The sequence below is a fragment of the Ananas comosus genome, linkage group 13, assembly GCF_001540865.1.
Source record: "Ananas comosus cultivar F153 linkage group 13, ASM154086v1, whole genome shotgun sequence".
NCBI classification, from domain to species: domain Eukaryota; kingdom Viridiplantae; phylum Streptophyta; class Magnoliopsida; order Poales; family Bromeliaceae; genus Ananas; species Ananas comosus.
Window position 1 is genome coordinate 9,737,015 of NC_033633.1, and position 27,170 is coordinate 9,764,184.

Sequence of the window (27,170 nt, forward strand, 5' to 3'; positions counted from 1 at the left end):
AGGGAGATCAATATCTCTAGTCTAAACTTTTAGTATTATATTATTATTTTTTGTGGGACTTTTATTTTCAGCCTCCGTGTTCATAAATCTATTACTATATATAAAAGTAGAACCCTTAATGAACCCTATGTGAGATTGGTTTAATTAATTATTTAAAATTATTGATTGCGAAATACGCAATAATCTGAATTATTTTTAATAATGAGACTTTCTAATCTACGATCAGTCTATCAAACTTATAGTCTTACCATACTTGAAATACCTAAATAATAAATTTTATAATTTTATTATATCATTTACGGTCTCAAATTAACGACTAAAATCTTATATCAAAATTGTATTCGACTTGGATATCTTTACGCAGTTAAACTTGCAAATGACCGACACAGTTAATAAATGATATCAAATAATTACAAAATTTAGTTTTTTAGATATTTGAAAAATTGTAAATCAAGTTTAATGGTAGGAATCATAAATTAGAAAATTCTATCATCAGAAATAATTTGCGAGCATGTGTTGAGGCATCTGTGCTTTTAAAAGCACTCTAGAGAGTTCCATACTTATAAGATTAAGTAGCTTAGTGTATATTATAGAAATAAGTAAATAATATTAAAAAATTATAAAAAATAATTATTTGAATAATTTAAATATTTTAAATCAAATATAATAAAACTGATTCAGAAATCTCATCATCAAAAATAAGGATTACATAACATTAATGAAGACCCAGACGAAAAAAGACCTGCACCGGGTGTATAATTAGATCTATATTGGAAAAACTTCAAATACTACCCATGTGGTTTCACACTTTCTTACTTTAGTACCTTATGATTTAAAATGTATCAATTTAGTGCCCTGTGGTTTCATTTTTATTTTTTTTTATTATTACTAATTTTTTTTGTTAAATCAGCGACAAAGTTAAAACTAAAGGGTACTAAAATGAATATTCGATAAACTTATGTGGGATATCTGAAGCTTTTTGTATATAATTTAACGAAATACTAACGAAAAAGTTGATGAAAAGATAAAAATGAAACCACAGAACACTAAATTGATGCACTTTAAATCATAGGGTACTAAAGTGAGAAAGTGCGAAATCACGTGGTGGTATTTGAAGTTTACCCTAATTTTTATTCTAAAATAAAAGTTTTATTTGATATATTTGTCCTCCAATATTTTAGAAAGTTGTGTTTAAAATAAAATAAAATAAAATAAAAATTTCTCTAACATCATCGTCCCCTGCAAAACCTAGGGTTTTGAGGCCCCATGAAGGCCCGAGCGCTCGAGCACCAACGCGGCGGCGGCGGCGGCGGCGGAGAAGGGGAGAGGAGCGAGTGGAAGGAGAAGAAGAAGAGGAGGTGGAGGAACGAGAAGAGGCTCGGGGGAAAAGGGGGGAGCCTCTCCCTCGAAGCCTTCGCCAACGCCAAATCCAATCCCTCCGGATACAACCCCTCCATCATCAGTAAGATTATCTTTTAATCCCTAATCCCCACCTCGATCGCTTAATTTGTTGTTTCAATCCCTCTTTTTTGACCTAATTTGAGTGGATTATGGTATGCCCTGGTGAATTAGGGTGAATTTGGACAATTAGTGGATTTGCGTATGAATTGAGCCAATGATTTGAGATAGTTCGAGTGCATGTTACTCGCGAATTATGCAGTAATCGGTAGCTGAGGAGTATGATTAAGATGTCTATAATGGCGTTTATACATATGCGACTTCTAAATCTTTTTTGTTTTTGGAGAATATAATAAAGAACTTTGTAGTTGGAATCCATTATTCGAACTGATTATGATCCCTTATTTTTTACCTAATTTAGTTGTATTATGAACGCAGTTTTGAATTTGGGAAGAACACAGAGGAGCGACGAATTGTGCAGTTGCATATGGTTGGGACATCGATTTAGAATAGTGCATGTTGTTTATTGTGTAGTGTTTATTTGCTTATTTGCGTATTATTATATATATAGGTGAAAATGTATGGAGAAACCCCTCAATTATAATTTATAAGCCCACAACTTTCTTTGTTTTTTTTTTTTAACCTTTTTGGTTGATACCCGCTTAAATCTTTCTTGTTCCCATTTGAAGTACCATAGTCAATTGAATTCGTAACAAAATTAACAGCTCCATTAACTATTGTTGTTAATTCAATTGCAAAGATTGACTAAAACAGGTCAAACTAAACCAAGTGATCATTGAGTGGTGTCAATCAAGAAAAAGAAATGGTTTATGGGCCTAATTTGTAAATGGCCTGTAGTTGAGAAGCTTTCTATATATTTTTACCTTTATTTTACTCGTCATGTAATTCATTATCTCTCCAATCTTATCGAATGGCACATCACAGAAAGATTCCAACCACGGTTTGAAAAGGATTAGTAAAAATAGAACAAGCTTACAATTTAAACATAAGCAAATCAAGAATCTATTAAAAGTGATGCCATGCTGCATATTAATCCGCTGCAATCTCTAAAGATTACTTTTCCACAGCGTAGTAGTTTGTAAAATATTAGGTTGGCACTTTTGTCCAGTTGACTATCTAGCGACAATTATTCGTGCTTACTTGAGACAAAGTTTTATGATTGAGCATGCTCATGACAACTTTCTTGTGCATAAAAGCCTCTTTTTGTATTATTGATCAACTTGATTGTTGTAGGTGGAATTGATTGTAATTTTTCTCAATTTTTATGTTAAAAATTTGTATTTTACTAGCAGGATGAGCTGACGAGGGGAAAATTGGGGTTATTCCATAATATATAGTTCGAGAATTAGGGTGAATTTTGTCACAAATAATTTATCCCTCTTCTTTGCAGAAACAGCAAAGGAACTATCATGATCCTAAGTTATCGTTGTTAACATTCCAACTGTTGCTGCTATTCTACTGTCCTATTATCTACTACCTGAGGGAAATGTTAACCCTCCTGTATCCTCTAATTAATAACAAGCTAGAAATAAAAAATTATCTCAACCTTGGTCATCCGAAACTGTGTGTTGAGGCTATGGATTACTGTGATCTAATTGGATCTTTCTCTTAGACCCAGTGGATACCATTTTGCTACTAATAACTTTAGTACGTGACATGGCTACTACATTCTCCATTGTCCTTCCCTATTTTGCTTGAAGGATGAGGTCAACATAGGATTATTCCATATAAGATGGAATTTGTGGCACACGGCTTCCCAGGGAGGACCCCATTCTAAAACTGCTCTAGGCCTAGCACGCTTAACCCTCTTAGTCTCTTTGTTCTAACCATCGACCAAAATGCTATAATCGGGTTAAGAGGTTTAGTCCTATTATACCTTATATATAAGACAATTTCAAATTCTGGGGGTGTCACAGAATTAGTTTAATTACAAGTAGTATTTCTATTTTTTTCGGTTAAAGTAGTGCGTGGAACTAGTTACAAGTTATCATTGTGATCATCACAAACAACCAAAGAAAACTTGAGTTAACTGCTTTCATATTCTTGAATGTCATATTGAGGTAGAAGTATGAAATTATCCTTGATTAATATGTCTGTGAGCAAACCGATCCTTGAGTCTCTCTCTCTCTCTCTCTCTCTCTCTCTCTCTCTCTCTCTCTCTCTCTCTATATATATATATATATATATATATATATATATATATATAGTCCGATTATGGTGCTTCCTGAAGCACCACTTATGTGGCGCTTTCGATTTTTTAATCCTTGGATCAACTCCTTTGACCATTTCTAGTCCTTGGAGGCTTGGATTAATATTATTCCCCTAGAGGACCGCTAAATTCTAAGGGGGATCACTATCATCTAGTGTTTGAAAATGCGCGCCTTAGGCGCGAGGCGTGCGCCTCAAACGGACCTCGTGATATTTAGGTTTAATGGATCTAGGGTTTAGGTTTTCGGGTCTTGGGTTTCTTCAATCTATTCTAAAATGTTACGGAATTGAAAAAAAATTCTAATTTGAACGCTTTCTTTCCTTTTTCTCTTGGCCGTTCTCTCTTCCACCCCTAATGGCAACAAGCAGCAACGGCAAGAAGCAAGAAGCGGCAACAAGCACTTTTAAGTTGAAAGTTAAAACATAATTTTTTTTCTTTTTGGTGTGAAAATATTGTGATTTCTTTAATTCTTTTATGGTTATTTTATTTTTGTATGGCTATTTTGGAATTCTTTTTGACATAAAATGTCCATTTAAACTAGGCTTATTAAGAGTGTTTAATTTTTATTAGATTTGCACCTCACTTTCTTGAGACGCACGCCTTGTGGTGCGCTCGCGCCTAGGCTTTAGACGGCCTTTGTGCGTTTTTGCATTTTGCGCTTTTTCAAACACTGCTATCATCCCAACCTTACAGTTTTTGATTCAAGGACCAAAAAGTCGGAAGCACCAACTCCTTTATGCTTTCGATAGTATAGTAGCTTTATATATATATATATATATATATAGTAGGTCTTGTGCTATTAGGAGCACGGAGGCCTCCGTGCTCCTAAGTCGTTTTCGATGATGGAGCTTCCGAATCGACGATCGGCTCCGTTAAACTTGATCTAGCGTATTTGAACTATCTTAAAAATAATTTTTGTGATTTTTCGGTATCATTTACCTAGCGATCGAAAGTGTTCAAAATCAACAATTTTTAATGGTTGATGTATACCATTTGCAAGTTTAACGGTGTAGAAGTATTCAAATCAGATGAAATTTTGATAGAAAATTCTTTATACTATTTATAGCAAGATCAATATTTTTGATCAAAAATTTTAATGCTATATCATCACTTTTTATGAGATTTTTATTTTTAGCCGTTGATTTTGAACCCTTTCGATCGTTAGGTAATACTTCAAATATGCTAGATCAAGTCTAGCGGAGCCGATCGTCGATTCGGAAGCTCCATCATCGAAAACGACTTCGGAGCACGGAAGCCTCCGTGCTTCTAATAGCACACAAGACCTACTCTATATATATATATAGAGAGAGAGAGAGAGAGAGAGAGAGAGAGAGAGAGTTGAGCTAGAATACTATCGATAGCAAACAGGCTCTGTTGTCACCCATTTGTTTTTGATGATAGAGCCTTCAAATCGACGATTGACACCGTTGAACATGATCTATTCCACTTGAAGTGTTTACAAATCAAATTTCAAATCTTTTCGACATCATTTGCCTAATGATTAAATGGTTTCAAAATGTGTAATTTTAATGGTCGATATGAGGCGTTCTCTCGTTTAACGGCGTAAAAATATCCAAATCAATTGAATTTTTGTTAGAAAATTCTTTAAATTATTTAAAACAAGATCTATACTCTTGATCTTGATTACAAGACTCCTATTATCATTTTTTAAAAAATATTTATTTTCAGCCGTTCATTTTTATGTCCGCTCGTTGGATAAGAGAACAATATCGGAAATGTATGAAATTTGATTTCTAAACACTTCAAGTAGTATAGATCATGTTAAACGGTGCTGATCATCAATTCAGAGGCTCCATCATCGAAAACAAATGGGTGGCAACGGAGCCCGTTTGCTATCGATAGCATTCTAAGACAACTCTCTCTCTCTCTCTCTCTCTCTCTCTGTCTATATATATATATATATATATATATATATATATATATATATATATATATATATATAAAGACAGAGAGAGAGTTGTGCTGGACTACTATTGGTAGTAAATGGCTCGGTTTACATTCGATTTGTTTCTGATAATAAAGCTTTCAAATCGACGATCGACACCGTTGAACATGATCTAGACTATTTAAACTATCTAGAAACTAAATTTCATACTTTTTGGACATTACGAACTGAACGATGAAAGGATTACAAAGTTTATAATTTTAATGGCCGATACGGTGCATTTGCTCATTTAACTGTATTGAAGAGTCCAAACTAGTTGAATTTTTGTTAGAAAATTCTTTAATCTATTTAAAATAAGATCTAGACTCTAGATTTTAAATACAAAAATTGTATCATTTTTTTTTAAGGATATTCATTTTCAGCCCTTCATTTTTTATCCTTTTGATGGACAAGAGAACAATATCGGAAAGGCATATTGATTTTCAGGTAGTTTATGTACTCTAGATCATATTTCACAATGCTGATTGTTGATTTGAAAGCTTTTTCATCGAAAATAAATCGGTAGTAAACCGAGCCGTTTACTATCGATAATAACCCAGCAAAATTCTCTCTCTCTCTCTCTTTTTCTCTNCAAGGTTTTAAGTGCCCGTCGGCACGGGCCGTATCCACCGTGCCGTACCGTGCCAACAAAATACCGGCACGATACAGACCCCGCGCCGATGGCACAGCTCAAAACCCTCTATTATTTAAATTAGTAAGTAATTTCCTCAATAAAGTTCAAGAGATGTGATAAAAAGACATAATAAATAGTTAGAATATTTTGTTGCTAAAGAAAATAAATTTTTCATGCTATTATGTGTCGGCACATAAGAATTTTTTTGACCGGCACGCATCGGCACGGCTCGGCACGCACCGTGCCGTACCGTGCCGGCAAGTTTCCGGCACGACCTCGTGCCACGGCACTTAAATCCTTGATATATATATATATATATATATATTATGAACTAGGCTAGAATACTATTAATAGCACAAAGTCATTGGTGCTATCAGGTTTTTGGTCCTTGGATCAAGGGATGTGCGGATGACAGTGGTCTCCTAGGGTTTAGTGGGTGGTTGCTGGAATAGTATGATCTAAGGGGTGAAAATGGTCAAAGGAGTAGATCTAACGGCGGAAAATTTGGTGGCACCAGGTGGTGCTTGGTGCTATTGATAGCATAATAGCTGGACTCTATATATATAGTAGTAAGTTGAGCAAACCAAAACTTAATGCTACTAATAAGTTGAGTGAAGAAAATTTTGACTATTTCTCCTCTCCTTTGTTGATTTGCTGACTTTTGTATGTTGCCGCTTTATGCGTTTGGCATATAAATCAACATTAGTGTGAGAAAGAGGATACGGCTTAAGAACATCTCCAATGATTTGCTTTTAAGTTTTTGCAACATTTTAAAAGAGGGAGCGTAGTTCTGCTTATGACAAGTTATGATTATTGTTGCATTTTGCTTGAGTATATTTGACACATTATGCATCATACGTTTTCTTCATAAAGAACTTTTTAATTTGATACTCTGGAAGTAGCAAAAAGTTCGGTGCTAACTACCATCTCAGCAATTCTCATCACCAATTGTGATGTTTTCTATTTTGCAGAGAAGCAAAGAGAATTCTATAGAAATGCCAAATTCGTGAAGAAGTACAAGAAGACATTAACGCAACAAGGCCAGCCCAGTGATCATAAAACAATTCCAGATCTCGAGGTTCCTTTCTCTGCCAACTCTCCAGAATTTGTAATCTCGTCTGTGGTGATAGTAATAGTATATATGCACCGGCGATCCATCATGTGAGACAATGAAATTGCTTTTTTGTGTCATTACACCTATGATGAATGAACAAAATCGATTTAATTATCCACAATATGAAATCAACTTGAGAGTTATCCACAATGTGAACCTGGGGAGAGTAGATATAGCTAGGTCAAAATCGACATAAATCCTCGATATATTTTTCCCTTTTTGAGGTTGAAGTTGAAACGTGCCATGATTGTCATTCCAAAGCAAAGATTGTTTGAAACTTGGCCACTTCATGGCATTTGCTTTTATGAAAATAGTAGTTGATGATCAAGTATTCTTTTTTTAGGAGGACGGTACTTCAGAAAATGTGAGGAAGCGGAGTAAGAAGAAGAAGAAACAAACTTTGCCAAGCTTAGAGGAAGAGTACAAGAAGAAGCGTGCAGAACAAGAGAAGGCAAAAATGGAAAAAGAGCTGATTATTCGGGCGGAGGAGGAAGCGAGAGCGAAGGCCGAATCTAAGAGGAAGGACTTGAGAAAGAAAATGTTTAAGAAAACCAGATCAGGTCAGCCTGTCATGAAATACAGAATTCAGCACCTCCTCGAAGGTTTAGCGGAAAAACCAAACTGCAATAGTTAGATGGTAAACTAATTTAGTTTAATATATTTTTTTCTTTTGGTAACCAATTTTAGCTTCATAGTTGTGTGTTGTATTCGTACTCGAGTTAGGGTAATTTACCAATTTGATAATCAAGAAATAACAAAAATGTAAGCAATCTTAACGGCAGATCGGCATAATGTCCTTTCTGATCTACAACAGTAATGCTGTCGAAATCATTTCGTTTGAAACTGTTTCTCTTATGCATTTGAGTAATCAAGCACAAGATTTTGCTATAATTTATACTCTCGATGAGTTGAAACTTTTGGAACTGTCACTTATCGATCCTGATGATGGTAACTCCGGGCTTTATAGAACACCCATAATTGTGATGGTTTGATGCTTTAGTTAGAGAGCTGTAATTGTGTGATTGTTTTCATTTTTAGATAGTTTTTGTTATTTTGGTTGGACAAAATAATAATGCCAGTTGGTACTGTTTCCTCAAATCTTTTCTGTTTATGTACTGCCTTAGTTTAATATTAGGTAAATTACACTTTTGGTTCTCAATTATGAGCCGCGTGATGCTTTGGTCTTCAAATTTTAATTTGTTGTAATTTTTGACTCGAACTTTTTAATTATTCTAATCAAGTAATTCAACTCAGTTGGCTAAATGTTGATAAATTATTGATGCTGCAATGATGCGAAAACATTGTGATTGATGATGCAACTCGTCACTTCAACATCAATAATTTGTCAATGTTTCACCAACGAAATTTGGTAAGTAGTTTTGATTATAATAATTCAGGAAGTTCGAGTCATAATTTGCAATAAATTAAAATTCGAGAACTAAAGTGTCGCGCTTCTCATAGTTCGACGACCAAAAGTGTAATTCACCCTTCAATTTTGTACATTGTAGATTTATAAGATTGAGAGGGATATTTTTGCATGAGAATTCTCCATTTTTTTTATGTGTGTTGTATTATGTAGATTGTGAATTTGTGAGATGAATATAGAGAGATAATTGTAACAAATGTGCACTATATAATTTTGTCTTAATTGCAAATCGCCACCCAACTTTTTAAAATGTTACAATTTGATGCATGAACATGCATTTTTTTTTCCCTATTAATTATCCAGCTCGAATTTTCCATCATTTTTTTTTAAATCTTAACAATAGCTTTCTGATAGCACTAAAGTTTTGGCAGGGTGTAACATACATACTTTAACTTGCTAAGAAATTTTAAAGAATACGGTAGAATTAGGTTATAGGGACATATTTTTGGAACACTTTTATATAAGTGTCATATTTATGTCTAGATTTTTTAAAAAGTTCTATATTTAAGGTCTAAATATAAACCCCAATCCAATAAAAAACAGAAAGTTCTTCTACTCAACTAATTCCACCTAGCCTATTCGGTCCGATTATAAATAAAAAAGAAAAATTGATCACCATCTCTCCTTCACCTTCTCTGTCGCCGCAGTCGACGAGGTAGGGTTTCAGTGGCTAGAGTTCAGCTGTGAGGATTTCGCAGGGACCGTAGAGGGCTATGATCGTCACGTATCCCTCCGCCACAGGTCGCTGGAGTAAATGCCAAATATCAAAGCGGCCCTACATATAGCGACCCCACTTCTTAGCCAGCAGCATTTTTTTGACATGTACCGATATTTAAAAACATCGCTATACACCGTTTTTGTTGTAGTGAAATAGCAAATTGTAACTTTTNTCACCATCTCTCCTTCACCTTCTCTGTCGCCGCAGTCGACGAGGTAGGGTTTCAGTGGCTAGAGTTCAGCTGTGAGGATTTCGCAGGGACCGTAGAGGATGATCGTCACGTGTCCCCCCGCCATAAGTTTTTGGAGGAGTGAGTGTCAAACATCAAGGCGGTCCTACACATAGCGATCCCAATTCTTAGCCAGCAGCATTTTTTTGACATGTACCGATATTTAAAAACATCGCTATACACCGTTTTTGTTGTAGTGAAATAGCAAATTGTAACTTTTAAAACTTTAGATATAGCAATTTGCAATTAGATCAAATTTTAGGTATTTAAGAGATTTTTTTTTTTCCATTTTTGCATTAGAGTACGCTAAAGCTGTGGTCTTTAGGTTACGTTTGTACTCCACACGACACAAACTTTAAAGCAAGTACCACTAAATGGGTTAAATTTTCAAAGTGAAATTATTATTGTGATTCACAGTTATAATTACATGTAAATTCAAATACGGTATATAGAATAACGCATTTAAATTCAACTACCACAATAGGAATTGCTTTGCGGGGTTCAACTGCAACTTATACAACTACACCAAAATTGGCCGTTTGGAACTACAGCAGTTGGAGAAAATAATCTTTTTTAAAAGAGATGAGCTTACCTGCTTAATCATTTTTTAGAAGGGATCATATTTTTTTCTTCTACATTTGAGGTAATCTCATACCTATATGTAAAATGATAAAATTTGCAAATATAATTCTACAGTGTATGTAAACAAATAAGTTATTTACAATTACAATGATGTCTACTTGATATCTAATAAAATAAAAAGACATGCATTTGTAGCTACCGTATTTTTCAACTGCTTGTATTTTCAACTTGAACTGTATTGTATCTACCAATCTATTAAAAACTAGATCTAATAGTAATCCGGAAATATTACTGGGCCGAGGATCACTGGTTCAACCAGTGGGCCACCAATACCATCAGCATGACGTCATAAATATTTAGTTTTTATTTTAATTTTATTATATAAAAATATATGTATATTATTAATTTATTATTCTTGTATGATACTTATAAAATAGTGATTTCTACACCAAATTAAGTAGATATAAGTTTTTTATTTTTTTATTTTTTTTGCAAGATTAACCTGTGCTGATAGAAAATAAAATCAGTTAAGTTGATTTTAAGCTGTTGAATTTTAACATGACTTGATATAAAAAAAAAACCAGCTATTGTTGATTAAAACTAGACCGACTCACTAGTCTGATGATTGAACAGCAGATTCGAATGGTTCAAAACAATTTTTTGGCTTATTAGGTCTAAAGAGTTGAAATGAACTGCTTTATAGACTGGATCATGATTGGACTGGCCAAACTAGCGGATTCAACCTAGTTTTTAAATCATTGGTATTAACAATCAAATCCAACCAGACGCAAAGCAAACATGAAGTAGGAGCCACTCCAAGATTTAAATCAACTTGTAACAAAGAATTGAGCTAGAATACTCTCAAAAGCACCAACCCTTTGGTACTTTTGAGTTTCTAGCCCTTGGATCTACTCCGATTATTAATAACCTTTGGATCAAACACTATTCCACCTACAACCACCTTCCATCAGCATCTCAACCCTACATCTCTCCATCTAATGGCTAAAAACTCAAAAGCACCGGCCCGAGAGGTTGGTGCTTTTGAGAGTATTCTAGCTCAGCTCTTGTAACAAAGCCTTGGTAATAAATTCTTGTTCTTTTATGATAAATCTTATAGAACTACAGCTACCTCGGCTTAGTTTATTTGAAAATTTGAGTCTCCACACATTTTTTTTGCAACATATGGAGGTTGTTTGGTTGCATGCATTTTCAACTGCATTGCAGTTAGAAATGCATCCATCTATTAATTTTTTGTTTGGTTTGGTGTAGTTAAGCCCAATTGCTGCAGTTGCATCTGCACGAGAAGGCCCAACTGCAGCAGTTGAGCCGGAGTCGGCTCACACATTAAAAATATAAACGAAGTGTGATATTTTTTTAGACGCTTCTTTTTTTATTTTTTTTTTCCAAAAAATACATATTCATGAAATCTGATAGAATTTAGTAATGTCTGTTAAGGTCAATAAATATTTTTCATACGCTTCTTATTTTCAGTCTGCTAGTTTAATAATATATTAATTTTTATTTTAACCAAATTTATAATATATTTACATTTAAAATTTATTAAATTCATACATAATTTTATAATATATAAATTATATATAGATATAAAAGTCTTAATTAATAATTAAAACATGATTACGTTATGCTCAGAAGAGATAATCTCACCTTTCTATCTAAAGATTGACGGAATTTATAAATACGAATCTCAACTGCAGACTACCAAATAGAAAGAATGTAACTGCAGTAATTGCAACTGCATAAAACCAAACAAACTAGGTATAGTTATGACTGCAACATTTACAACTGCATGTACTTCCAATTACACTGTTTTTATATCTATATCCAACCAAACGGCTCCATAGTGCAAACCTAAAGCCTTTGAGATTAATTGCTAAATCACATAAAAGAGTCACTAGGTGGACCCTATTTTAGAGTTTAAGTCAATATTTAAGCTATCAACTCGATTCGTGTTGTTCGACGTTATTAAGTCAATATTTAAGTTAATTAGGCCTTTAAGATTTTTCGTTAGCCGCTGATGTTCTAGCAATCAACTCGATTCGTGTTGTTCGACGTTATTAAGTTCATTAAACACATCCTTAATTAGGCTTATTCTAATGGCTTTATCTATCATACTCTAGGAAATGAACTATTAATTTGGTTCAATCTTTTGCATGTTTATTGATGTGAAAAATAGTTTGGGTCTCCAATTCCAATATTGGGTTAGGATTACTATTTCAATTCCGTGACACGGATTAAGCGATGTTTGTTCGATCTTTTGCTTAGATATCAAAATAGAGTTAACAAGTTTTTGGTTCGAATGTTCGAAATAGTTTGATCCCTACTTATATTTTGGATCAAGTGAACAATGATGGTGAGCCCCCTATTGTGTTTCTTTTCTCGAGTGTTCTCAATGTGTCCATGCATGTTACTTCTCACTTCGCTATTTATATATGTGAATCAATCTCTTATCAATATGACAATTATATATATATATATATATATATATATAATATATATGATATATTATATATATATATATATTATTATATAGAGTTGGACTGGGCTACTATTAGTAACAAAATTTCATTGTTGCTACTAATTTTTTAGCCTTTGGATCAACTCTCTTTCATTATTTCTAACCATGGATTAAATACTATAACCCAGTGGGGACCACTCACCCTAGGGGACCACTCAACTATAACTGACTAATATCATCCTGACCTACAATTTTTCATCTCAACTATATATATATATATATATATATATATATATATATATATAATATATATATATATAATATATATATATATATATATATATAGAGTCCGGCTACTATCTATCGGTAGCACGGAGCGCTCCGTGCTACCAAGTTGTTTTCGATGATGCGTTTTCAAATCGACGATCCGGCTCCGTTAGACTTGATCTACACTATTGAAAGTATTTGGAAACTAAATTTCAAATTTTTTCGACATCATTTGACTACTGATCAAAGATCTCAAAATTGACAATTTTAATGGCCGATGTGGTGTGTTTTGTGAGTTAATGTGGTAAACAATCCAAAATGCGATGAAAATTTTATAGAAAATTCTTTTCACTATTTAGAATAAGATCAGTATATCTGATCTTGAATTTAAATCTTTTATCATCATTTTTTATGAGATTTTTATTTTCAGCCGTTCATTTTAGACTACTTGTTTGATAGGTAAATGATATCGAAAAATTATGAAATTTAGTTTCTAAATACTTTTAATAGTGTAGATCAACTCTAACGGAGCCGATCGTTGATTTGGAACCACATCATCGAAAATAACTTGGTAGTCACGGAGGCGCTCCGTGCTACCGATAGTATAGACCTGCTCTATATATATATATATATATATATATATAGAATTAGACTGGAATACTATTAATAGTAAAACGCTCTTTTTGCTATCAAGTTTTTAACCTTTGGATGAAAAATTATAGGGTCAGGATGATATTAGTCGGTTAGAGTTGAGTTGTCCCCCTAGGGTTGAGTGGTCCCCACTGGGTTATAGTATTTAATCCAATGGTTAGAAATAATGAAAAGAGTTGATCCAAAAGCTAAAAACCTGGTAGCAACAATGAGATTTTGCTACTAATAGTAGCCCAGTCCAACTCTTTCTCTCTATATATATATATATAGAGTACGCCTCCCGTGCTTTCGAAAGTACGGAGGCCTCCGTGCTTGTAAGTTGTTTTCGATGATAGGACATCCGATTCGATGATCGGCTCCGTTATGCATAATCTATGCTGTTGGAACTATCTAGAAACCAAATTTTATAATTTTTCGACATCATTTACCGAGCGATCACAGGGTCTCAAAAATGACTATTTTAACGGCCGATGTTGCATGTTTTTAAGTTCAACGGTGTAGAAGTATTCAAATTACATGAAACTTTAATAGAAAATTCTACTTAACATCAAGAGCAAGAACGGTACTTCCGATTTGAAATTTTAGTTCTTTATCATTGTTTTTTATGAGATTTTTATTTTCAGCCGTTCATTTTGAGGCTACTTGTTCACTAGGCAAATAAAGTCAAAAAATTATAAAAATTGGTTTCTAAATAGTTCTAATATCGTAGATCATATCTAACGGAACCGATCGCCGAATCGGACGTCCCATCATCGAAAACAACTTATAAGCACGGAGGCATCCGTACTTTCGAAAGCATAGGAGCTTAGCTTATATAGAGTCCAGCTATGATGCTTGTAAAAGCACCAATCATTTGTTGCTTGTAAGTTTTTTACCGTTAGATCTACTCCTCGGATTATTTTCAACCATTAAATTATACTATTCAACCAACTACCCACTCAACCCTAGGGGGTCCACATCATCCTAACCGCATATCTCTTAATCCAATGACTAAAAATCTACAAGCATCAATAACTTGGTACTTTTAAAAGCATAGGAGCTCAATTTTATATATATATATATATATATATATATATATATATAGATAGTTGAGCTAGAATACTTCGATAGTAAACGAACCGTTTTACTACCGATTTGTTTTCGATGATAGAGCTTCCAAATTGACGATCGGCTCCGTTAAATATGATCTAAACCATTTAAACTACCTAAAAATCAAATTTCACGCACTTTCGATATTGTTCTTTTATCCATCAAGTGAACAGAAAAATGAATGGCTGAAAATGAATATTCTTTAAAAAATGATGATAGGAGTCTTGTAATCAAGATCAAGAGTATAGATCTTGTTTTAAATAGTTTAAAAAATTTTCTAACAAAAATTCAATTGATTTGGATATCTTTACGCCGTTAAACAAGAAAACGCCTCTTATCGACCATTAAAATTACAAATTTTGAAACCCTTTGATCATTAGGCAAATGATGTCGAAAAGATTTGAAATTTAATTTCTAAACATTTCAAGTGGTATAGATCATGTTCAACGGTGCATTTAGCCGATCTGTCAATTTGGTAACTCTATCATCGAAACAAATAAGTAATAAAACGGCTCGTTTACTCACTAATAGTATTCTAGCAAAACACACTTCTCTCTCTCTCTTCTCTCTCTCTCTCTTCTCTCTCTCTCTTTTATATATATATATATATATTATATATTAATATATATACTATATATATATATATGCGCGCACATAGACACTCGTATTTGCGTGCACACATACATATGCGTAGATACATATCTTGTGATTTATTTGACTATATTAATTGTTTGGGTAAAGTATATATGTTTTCTGACGTGCTACAAGACTATTAAAAGAACTAGGCGCTTTTTTGCGAATAGCCCCCTGAGCAATTTTATTTAAAAAATAGCTCTATCAAAATTAAAATTGCAAAAATGGCCCTGTCCTTGCCACGCAGGCGTCACGTCAGCGCCACGCGGGAGTTGAACACGGTGAATCATTCACCGTTTCTAAAGACGGTGAATGGTTCACCGTATTTCTTACGTATTTTTTGTATATTGAAAAGTGAAATAAGGAGTAGGGATGTCAATAGGTATGAATATTCGAAATATTATCCGAATCCAAAGCCGAATAAATTATATATATATACGTAATTTATTTTTTTTTATTTATACAATATATAAAATATTTAATAATTTTTATTCCTTAGATCTTCATCCAACGGTATAGATTTTTAAAACCCGCTGGGTTGGATGAAGATCTAAGAAATAAAAATTATTAAATATTTTATATATTGTATAAATAAATAAAAATAAATTATATATATATATATATAATTTATTCGGGTTTGAATTCGGATAATATTTCGGATATCCATACCTATTGACATCCCTACTCCTTATTCTACTTTTCAATATACAAAAAATACGTAACAAAAAATACGTACTAAATACGGTAAACCATTCACCGTGTTTGAACACGGTGAATGATTCACCATGTTCGACTTAACACACGGACCCAGCCCTGCCCACGTGGCGCTGACGTGGCGCCTGCGTGGCAGCTTCAGAGCCATTTTTGCAAATTAAATTTTGACAGGGTTATTTTTAAAATAAAAATTTGTCAAGAGCCTAAATGCAAAAAAAGCCCAAAGAACTACTATAGTAATTATATGGGAAAAAAAAAGAATCAGAAGTTCTCAATCAAAAGTTAGGCTTTTGTAACTTAGAATATCATTTTAATTTCCTGCTGCAACTTCAAACTTTTCTATTTACCACACGCTCGAGTAAGAATATATAACTGCTTCAAAAAACAGATATAAAAGTAGGGCCAATCGAGCACAAATTACACAAAGGCTATTAGTAACTAGTAAGTAGCCAAATCTATACCTCTATACGTACCTATACATTAATCCTTATGGCTACATCCTACATGTACCCACCCCCTTAATTTGGAAAAAAAAGTTGGACCTACTTTTTTTTTTCTTATTTTCTTTTTTTTTATTTGATTATTGTGTTATAGAATCTATCTATGCCTATACATTAATCCTCATGACTACATTCTACATGTACCCACCTGCTTAATTTGAAAAAAATGGGACCAACTTTTTTTTTCTTTGTTTTCTTTTTTCTCATTTGATTATTGTGTCATAGGAATAATTTTAATCGTCTAGTTACATGATATGTGACTTCTCTTGAATAAAGTCTAATAGTTTTATTGCAACGATTAAATTTTTTTCATTATAGTTTTATTTTTTAAAAGTGTTTGTCTATAATATAAACTATAGTTACTATTTTTGTACTAAACTGATATTTTATTATTTACAAATTTTTACTTCAACAGTATCTACCCACCGTAACGCGCGGGTCATTACACTAGTGATACATGAAGGGCCACTTGTTATGTGAATGTTTTACATAAATAAAGCTGTGTTAGGAAAGAGGTTTCTAGTGAACTCTATTGCTAACCCTCAAAAATTTGATCAATAGTCAGAAACCGATCCGAATTCAAAGTCTATATTCTAAAAACCTATGATTTAATACCTTGTTGGGTGGAGATTCAAAAACTAGCTTAATTTGCAAATCCACCATCAAGATTCCTAAGCAATTAATATTCCCAACTAAATTGATATATATATATATATATATAGGTAAAGGTCTCTTGAGAATTTGAAGAGCCAGGTTAAGATGAAGGCCAAGAAAAGGAGCAAATGGGCTCAACCCTTGAGTGATTCTTGGGTTCGAAAAAATCGTATCGTTCGATCGCGACAAATTTTCTGGAAGCAACCGATTTTGCATCTCTTTAAGATCAAATCTCTTATATCTCTAGCTGTTTCCAACATAATATCACTAGAAAACGATACATTATAAGTTGTGCTATATGAGTGTTCATCACTAAAATTTTGTGGAGTATCTTATATCTTCATAGTCTCTTGTTCCACTTGCACCTTTAGCTACCTATGGGAATGTCAACTTTATCATATAGATAGAATAAAAGTAGAGAGAGAGAGAGAGAGAGAGAGAGAGAGAGAGCATCGACGTATCGCGGCATCGCAAGCGAGATGTATCAGATGAGGTGAGGATGATGATGTGGGTGCACAAATGGGAATAGATATGTAGAACACTTATCTTTCTTCTTTTCTTTTTTTTTTTCCTTCCTCTTTGCTTTTGAGAGATTCCAAATATAAGGATAAGAGTAAAGGAAAGAGTTGGAGGGAGGGAAAGAAGGCCAATTTGAACTTTAGTCTAATCCAATATATTGTTCCTCAAATTTATTTATTTTTTGGCTGCTTGGTGGAACCAAATCCTACCTTTGTTCCGCCCCGACGATGATTTGTTCGACAGCGACGTGATTCCGTGTGTTTGTGTTACATGTCATTGCCGTACCACTTCATCGTGTTAGTGTCATTTCACAATGGATAACCCGTCGCCATTCGTTCGCAACAATGATAAAGATGCGGGCTTTCTTTGTGCGATCAACGATTCGTTTAGGACAATGATAAAGATCTAGGCTTCTTTTTTATGAGATCAGCGATTTGTATCGATCGATAACACACATTGCTGCAATAAGATGGGGGGCATTGTTCTCAAGGTTAGAATAGATTTGGTTGCCTAATCTGATTAGATACAAAACTTGTGTTACAAAAAAGGTAAATGCAAGTGGAAAATTTATGTGAGAGAAACAAGTGACTTAACTAACAAGTCAAAACCCACATTTTGTCAAGTGGAAGCACTCTTGTTTGAGATGAATTTTTTCCTTTTTGAATGCATGTAATGTATCCCCCAAATTAAGTTAGTAGCAATATATTGCTCAAAGAAATTAAAATTACTTATTACTAGAAGTAACTATAAATTGATTAAAGTGATTTTCTGGGCAGATTTAGTGCAGAAGTTACATAATAAAAAAAGCTGCAAAATCTAATTTGACTGGATGACCAAATAGATCTGAAGTTCTAATTTTGGCTAATTCATTGATTAGAAGCTGTTATAAAATTACTGATGTAGTAATTAGGCTTACCGTATTGCTGAACTCGAACAATTAAAATTCTTGTAGAAGAACTAGCTAGCCAGGCTGAAAGCCTGTTTCTTTTTCTGCCTTTTTAGAAAATAAACAGAAAAGATTGTCAGGATTCTAATTTTAAAGTAAAATATATATAGCTAACACATTTATAAAGCCTTTTTATCTATATACATATATATCTTTAGCCAACTCATAACTTTTTTTTTTTTGTGAAATGCAACCCTTAAAACTTAATTAGTGTTACTAGAAAATTCTCCAATGTGTTGCACACCTTAGTTAGTTATTTTATACATGAACAATATCAGAATCCAACATGCTGACTCTTGTGTATCAAGGAAGTGCTAGGATTCAAACCTTATCAAAATATCAGAACCTTTTTGGTATCAACATCTTCAAGTTGTGTCTCCATCCAAATATTCCATATTCCATGGCCCTCTCTCTCTCTCTCTCTCTCTCTCTCTCTCTCTCTCTCTCTCTCTCTCTNTCCCTCTCTCTCTCTCTCTCTCTCTCTCTCTCTCTCTCTCTCTCTCTCTTCCCCCCATAAGTGAAAGGGAACTTCAATATTATCCAATTGTTCCTTTACACCAGCTATTCTTTATTAATTGGGTGTTGCAAAGCATAGATATCCTATGGTACTACTAATTTGTTCATACTTTTAAAGATTTTCTCATTGTATTCACCATTTTGTCCCTACTCACTTGAGATATGTTCAAGTATACCCTTTTGTTCCCTATATAAGCAATTCAAACCCCTTCATTCCAAACCCACCACCTCCAAGGTGTTCCTTTTCCACAACTCCTAAAGAGGTAGCTCTCCCCTTTCTTTCCGTTTTTCGCGACACTTTCAAGCGTTTTCGCTCAAAACGACGACGGCGATGGATCGCGTGACGAAGTTGGCCTCCCAACGGGCGGTCGTGATCTTCACCGTGAGCTCGTGCTGCATGTGCCACACTACCACAAGGCTCTTCTGCGAGCTAGGCGTCAACCCCACTGTGTATGAGCTCGACAAGGATTCGAAGGGAAAGGACATGGAGAAGGAGCTCGTCAAACTGACGGGTCGGAGCCCACCGGTGCCGGCCGTGTTCATCGGGGGCAAGCTCATTGGATCCACCGACAAGATCATGTCCCTTCACCTTAGCGGTAATTTAGTTCCGCTGCTTCGAAGCGCTGGCGCCATCTGGCTGTAGAAGAAATATAGCTCGCTCCGATGCCATGTATGGGAGAAGTACTTACCTATTAAGCACTTATAGCTAGTAGTGATAACATGAAGTAGTGTATAGAGAGGCTTCTTCTCTCTTGTTAATAAAATATAGAGAAAACTACAAGTATTTGACCTTTTGTTACAAATAAGTTGTACTTGCAAAATATGGTGTAGTGTCTTCTTTTTCACAATCATGGTAATGTAACTGATCCTTAATTTCTCTCATCATCAATGTGTAATAATTAGCTTACAATGAAAGTGGGAAATTTTTGCTTTTTGAGGTACATTGATATGCACATTTCTCATTGAATGAACAACAGTTTTGGTTATGTCATGTAATTCGAAAGCCAGAGATTTTTTACAAGGCTATGTTTGACCTAATCTGTCTGATAGTTTACGCTGTTAGAGAATCAATCAATTAAATATACTTGAAAAAAGATGATTATCGGGTGGCCTCTAGGAGGGAAGTGCGCGCTCCTCGTTGGCTAGTAATCGTGATTTGGATCGTAACGGTTTGAAGAACTCAAATATTTGAAATTTTGGTCATACGAAAGAAACAAAATGCATAGAAACTATGTACTTGGAATATATGGAAGAAGCCTCAAGATTAAGGCCTGATTGGATGTCGGAATAAATTATTCAGTGACGAAAACACGATAAAATTTTTCATAAATGATTTTGTCTTGCTATTTGGGTTGAGATATCTTTCCATTTAAATTTTTACTCTATATATTTTTTTAAATTGTATCTTAGTATAGATGTAGATTTTTCTAGCTTTTTTATGCCAATGTTTCTCTTGTTTTCTCATTCAGCTTTGTTCTATTTTTTGTTGTTTGTAATTTTTTTTTTTGGAAGAAATTCTTAAGTCCTATGCGAGCTTATTTCTTGTTTAATGAAATTTACCTAACTTAAGTTAATATATAAAAATTTAGTTATAAATATTTCAATGAAAATTATATTTTGTATAATATTGAATTTTTTTTTTGTTACTCAAATAATTATACTTTAAAACTATTTAAAAACTATATTTTTATTAAAAATTTTCATGAACTAAGGTATTGTTTGGTATTGTTGCCTTTTTTTGTACTTTTAAATATTAAGTCTCAGAAAATCTATTTCGACCGATAACGAATAACCCCACTTCTTTCAAAAAAAATGGAGGTAATTAAAAACTTGCATGTTATCAAGTTTATTTTATTTTTCGTCGTCGCACAAACACCTTGGATTTAAGGATTGTAAACAATTTATATACCAATGCTCCTTTCTATAGTAGTTCATGTAGAAATTTTATTTCAAAAAAACAAAAAAAAGAAAAAACCAAAAAAAGCGGCAACGATACCTAACAAGACCTAATGCTTTTTTTTTTTTTTATACTTACTTATTTTCTGAAAATAAATAATTTAAAATATTCACGAGCAATGCGCAGGTTAACGATTAGTTAAATCGACATAGTTTCATTACGATCTGTTCTTCTTTTCTTTTTTTTTTTATAATGATAGCTATTATTTCCACCGTTCTTTGTTTTTGAGGTATTTGAGATCGTAAGTGTAGTACTACGTACGCATGCCAGCGCCCTAATGAATAACTCCTATATATCTTTCGACGAGACTCAATAAAATTTTATATACTCCATTATCGATCTTAGCATTTACTGTAACCTCGTTTCGCAGCATCATAGATATTAGTTAAGAATCTGAGATATCTCGATGACGTTGCGTACGTGGATGCGGACAACTTTTGCTTTTAAAAGATGCCAAAATCGATTGGATAAGAGAAGCGAGGAGAAGCGTGATTTGTGCATGCACATAGATTTTTATACAACCTCACATGTGTAAAGTTGCGCACCTGGACCAAGTTAAGGGTCTGTTCGCCTTTGTAGATTGCGAAAGTGGAGCTTACGACTTCGAGAAAGTCGTAGGCGTCAACGACGCCTGTTTCAGCACCGAAGTCATAAGATCAGTCGAACTCTCACTCACAATTGTATGGAAATCAGCGTTTCGACTTCAGCGGCATCAGGGGACAAAGTCGAGTTCGCGAAACTTACAGATTCCTCACTGTCTGGCTTTTTGCTTCTAGACAGTCTCGTATTTCTAAATTATAGATGTCATGATCTTTAATTTCTAGTATAAATATATATTAAGTTCTTAATTTCTGATCATACGAATGAATTGTAAAGTATGAAAGAGTGAAAGGACCAAGTTAATTACAATATGGGAATAGTACATGGACCATTTATTACTTGTCATTTTTTTTTATTTCATTTTTATTCCTAGAGGATAGAAGATTCCAATGACGTTGGCACGAATCTTGATGTCGTGACACGTGGCACCACTAGACGAGCTTCACTTTTCCCGAGGATAAAGGTCTCTTTTCTTGGTTAGAACTTAGTAACAACTACAAAAATGGAGCTTATGTATTGGAGATTTATTTATGGCGATTTTTTAATAGAGGATATTAAATGCTAACAAAATCTCCTATTCATTAATCAATGTTACTGGAAAATCTAAGGGGGCGTTTGGTTCCCCGTAAAAATGGTCAGAAAAATTTTTTTCAGTGAAAAATCATTTTTTTAGCATTTGGTTCGACGTAAAAAAATTTTACAGAAAAAATTATTTTACAGATTTCATGTAAAAGCCAGCTTTTCGTTTTTCGCCGAATCTCGACGGAAAACGAAAACTATCACAGCTCATGGGGCTTCGCTGCATCGGGGTCCACAAGCTCATGTAAGAGCTCGTGGATCGAGGTGAGTGGTCCACACGGGACCACTTACCTATATATATATATAAAATTTTATTTATAAATATATAATAATATATTTTATAATATTAAATATATATTATTATTATTATATATTATATTATATTTTTATTATATAATATATTTTAAATATATCTTGTTTATAAATATAAATTATAATAATTAAATATATTATGATAATTATTATATATTAATAATATATAATATATCTAATAAAAAATATATTAAATATTTTTTTCTTTTCTTTTTAATCAAATAACCGTTACGGAAAACTATTTTTCTCTTCCTACAAACCAAACACAAACAACGTAAAACTTTTTGCCCACCGAAAATTTTTTTCCACCAAAATTTTTTTTTCCACAGTTTTACGTGGAACCAAACACACCCTAAGCAAAATTAACAAGAAAATGCTCCTCCAAGTCTCCTAAACATTTTGTTTATCAAATTAAATATCCTTCAAGCTCTGCATAATTTTTTTTTAGAGAGAGAAAAATATAGCAAACAATTCATTTCGTTCATTTTAAGAAACAAACTCAGCTTGAAATATGAAGCAACTAGGTTTCAAACTTGGTACTTCGAGTAACAACCATAAAGTCTTTAGCCAACAGCGCTAGGTATAGTTGTTGGCTTATTTGGGATCAGCATCTTATTCTGTGGTAGGAAATTAAGTTGGGCCGAGTTATATTCAAAGCGGCGTGAGGTTGATTGGACCGAGTCACAATCGACATCCGTGGGTATTTCGTATTTACGCTTTAAGCGAATTGGTTGCATATTTGTAATAGCTCGAGCTTTTGGGATTAATAATTAGCATCAGTCAAGCTTTATATAATTAAAGAAGTCACTTCATCTTCTAAGAATATAATTGCCATGTATTACTTCAAACTTTTATATTGTTCTGATGAGTGTACAAATGAAAACGAAAAATGACAATCGTGAAATAAACAAATGACAAAATAGTAAAAAAAGAACACAAGAATTTACCTGAAAAATCCTTTGCAGAGAAAAACCATAAGCGAAGGAGAAGAAGATTTTACTATGAAAAAAAGAGTATAATATTGTGAAAGTACAGTACGATGTATCGCCTCTAAGGCAACAAAAAGAAAAAAAGACCCTTAACAAGTTTCTTCAATATCAAATCCGATCCATACCGCTATACACCACGTACATGCATTCATTTTTTTTTCTTCACAAATTTCTTTTCCAAAATTTGATGCACCGAGAAGTTATAGGTGAATTAGGGGCACAAAACCGAACTCGTAACTAAATTTCAAGATACATCTAAGGCATAATTACCAAAAAAATTTACTGAGTGTGACTGCCACCCGAAAGCAGAAGCAGAACACCTTCATTTGCTTTCACAAAGATATATAACACTAATTAATATAATCACCCACATGCATCACATTACCTGATTAATTCCACTAATATATATAGTTAAGAAAACAAAAATAATAATAATAATAATACACAATTAATGCCCAAAAAAGTCCACTACATGCATGCCCATGGTTTCATTACAAGTTATTATTCTAGTTTCCTTTTTCTTTTTGTTCCTTATTTGTAGATATGAATTTATTCCCCCAGTTCATACACAACTCATCATTACCCAAATTCACACAAATATATCCTCAACTTTAGTCCCACTTTTGCTATATATGGATAAGAGAATCTTTTATTAGTTGCCCACACCACACACACACACAGAGTCGTATAGCAGCATCACATTTTAGGAATTTTGAGGGGCAATTTGGTAATTTTGTCTAATCCTAGCTTTAAATCTTTGCCTCTCAAAGAATAAAGAGAAAAAGAAGCATATATATATATATATATATATATANCTCAAAGAATAAAGAGAAAAAGGAGCATATATATATATATATATATATACACACACACACACATGTGTGAATAAAAAGCTTTCAAGGGATAAATCTGGAGAGGCGACCATTTTGCGATCGACAGTAGGGTTTAGGGCGCGAGAGCATCAGGATGAGGATTCCCCGCCGATGTCGGCACGATTCTTGATGTCGCGAATCGTGGCCGGGCCGTACGATTCATCGCTTTCGCACGGATGAGTGTGGCTTACTACTGATCGAACTCGGGTCAACTTGTAGTAATGATATCCAAGCAGAATAACTCGGTGCGGAAAAAAGGAGACTCCGAGCTGATTCGATCGACTTGAAATAACACAATTTAAACGCGAAATCAACATACGAATCAATCGATGCGAGAAAATATATAAAGGGAAATGAATTGGTCAACTAGATTTAATTACTCCTTTTTCTTTTATTGAGTTTTTCCCAATTATATATATAGTTCAATTAAAATTTGTTTAAACTTACTGACTCTGTTAGCTATTAGATGTTAATTGTTAAAAGCCCGAGGACAGAAATAAAACTAAACCAAAAAGTTTGAGGGTCTAATAGTGCAAATTACCCAAATCTTAAAATTTATTTGAATATTTTCCTTTAGCTAGGTTTTGACTCTCTATGCTTTTCATTAATTAAAGTGTCTTGGAACAAAAACAAAGTCACCCAAAGTCAATCTCCAATGTGATAAAAAATAGATAATAATAAGGCCAATTTGCATAAAAAATCCACTTATTTTGGGCTTTTGCAAAATCGGGCCACCTTTTTCGTTTTTGCAGATTCGGTCCGCTTTTTCAGCAAATTGACCAAAATACCCTTATTACTTTTTCTCTTTCCTCTTTCTCTCTCCTCATCGTTCTCTCGTTCTTTTTTTTTCCGCCGGAAAAAAAAAAAGCGAAGGCCAGACGGAGCAATTTTTTCTTCTCTTTTTTTTTTTCATCTTCTTCTTCCTCCTGCTGGAGCACCTTTTTTTTTTTCCCTCTCTTCTTCTTCTTCTTCTTCTTCTTCTTCTTCTTCCTGTAAGAGCACGAGGCGCGCCACGGCGACTTCCGGCCTCGCCAAGCGGCGTCCACCCGGCGGCGTTCTGCAGGGAGGGGTCGGCACCGGCGACCGCGAGCACCGCGGCGAGGTCGGGGCACGGCTGGAGGGGAGGCGCGAGGTGGAGCGGCGGTGTCGTAGCCGGGACGTCGCGCTGGTCGAAGGGCGGCGGTACTAGCCGCCTCTCCGCGCTCCGCTAGGGCGGCGTTGGCCGCCGCGCGATCTCGCGACGGCTCTTCTTCTCTTCGTAATGGGTATGGTGCACTGCGGCCGTGCACGCAGCGGCGGCGGGCGGGCACGTGGGTGCGCATGCGGGCTTACTTCTTTTTCGTCGTACATGGTGTAATGGTGCACCAATTACACACCATAATGGGTAAAGGTGCCACCCGACGACAATTAAGGGTATGGTGCCGATCCCAGACGCCCTCGACACTCTCCGCCGCCGCCACCGCGACATCATCCGCCCGATTCCCGTCTCCCGCGTTCCGCCCTAATTACCAACCTAGTAGCCCTCCTCCATCTCCTCCTCCTCAAATCCTCCTCCCGCCTCAGCATTCGCCTCGCTCCAGCCACTCGCCTGCCCGGAGCGGCGAAACCCGTCCGTATCGTCTCCAGCCGACAAGCCGAGGAGTACCCGCCGACCTGACGCTGACGACTCCAGAAACTGGGATCTATACACGGAACGAGTTCGCGCATTGTACGCGTTCCAGTGAAGCCAGTGCGCGCGTACATCGCAACAACTGGAACGCAGTGCCCGTTCCGTGCATCTCGGAGGCAGTAATAACGCAGCTGCGCAACGAACCACCCGCAAGTTCCTGCTACAGCTGGTGCCCTGCCCCGAGTCGCGCAATGGCTCCGTGCCGCCAGCGGCAACGCCTGCGAGTAGCCCACGTGTGATTCGAAGTCCTGCTCCACGCAACCCAGTACCGCGCCCGCCTCTGGGCAAGGAGCAGATCAAGGCTGCCGCCAGCCGCTCCGCGCCACAGCCCAACGAGTCCCCCCGTCAACCCCTCCTTCGCTCCGTCTACCGCCGGCCTCCGCCCTCCCCTCCCCTCGCTCCTCCAACGACGCCCTCCGCGCCGTCCGCCCTCACTTTTCCAGCAACAGCAAGCAAACCCATGGCCCGCCGTCCGTCGTCATCTCCCCTGTGCCTCGTGTTGCGCGCGGCGGAGCTCCACCACACTCAGGCTTCGCGTCCGCGGTGCGCTCGCGTGCAACCGTTAATGGTGTAATTATACCATTACACCATTTATTGGTGTAATGGGTAATTTCACCATTAATGGTGTAATGGTGCACCATTACACGCATATATCGAAGAATCCGGCCAGCCGGGACAGCGAGCGCACCGCGCGAGGCCGCCGGTCCGACGTGCGCCTCCTTCCCGGCAGACGGCGACGGAGAGGGACGTTGTGGCACCGCCGAGCATCGAGCGTCAGGGCGACCCCGACCCTCGACGTCCGCCCATCGACCTAAACGCCCGCCGAGCTGTCCAGCGTGACCCTGCCCCCACCCCGTCCGTGCCGTGGCGCCCTCAGCTCCTGCGGCAGAGCCGGCAGGAGCTCGGCTCGGGGCGCGTCGCCGCGTTAAGCTCGCCGGCCGCTGGGCTGGC

At 35.5% G+C, this 27,170-nt stretch overlaps 2 protein-coding genes across 2 annotated transcripts; both read left to right on the forward strand.

Annotated features, from left to right (window-relative positions):
- On the forward strand, positions 1,206-8,244 carry LOC109719129. Its single transcript, XM_020245661.1, has 3 exons — positions 1,206-1,462; positions 7,179-7,285; positions 7,665-8,244. Exons 1-3 carry the CDS (start codon positions 1,267-1,269, stop codon positions 7,953-7,955), a joined length of 594 nt encoding a protein of 197 aa, XP_020101250.1. The 5' UTR covers positions 1,206-1,266; the 3' UTR covers positions 7,956-8,244.
- Positions 19,444-20,182, forward strand: LOC109719526 (glutaredoxin-C1-like). The gene has a single exon (XM_020246266.1). It carries the CDS (start codon positions 19,573-19,575, stop codon positions 19,882-19,884), a length of 312 nt encoding a protein of 103 aa, XP_020101855.1. The 5' UTR covers positions 19,444-19,572; the 3' UTR covers positions 19,885-20,182.

What these genes read in the sequence shown, in the direction of transcription:
- LOC109719129 (XM_020245661.1), top strand. Translation starts at nt 1,267, where the DNA reads ATGAAGGCCCGAGCGCTCGAGCACCAACGCGGCGGCGGCGGCGGCGGC. An exon ending in ATACAACCCCTCCATCATCA is followed by an intron (nt 1,463 to 7,178) that starts GTAAGATTATCT and finishes TCTATTTTGCAG; the next exon opens with AGAAGCAAAGAGAATTCTAT. An exon ending in AAACAATTCCAGATCTCGAG is followed by an intron (nt 7,286 to 7,664) that starts GTTCCTTTCTCT and finishes TTCTTTTTTTAG; the next exon opens with GAGGACGGTACTTCAGAAAA.
- LOC109719526 (XM_020246266.1), top strand. Translation starts at nt 19,573, where the DNA reads ATGGATCGCGTGACGAAGTTGGCCTCCCAACGGGCGGTCGTGATCTTC.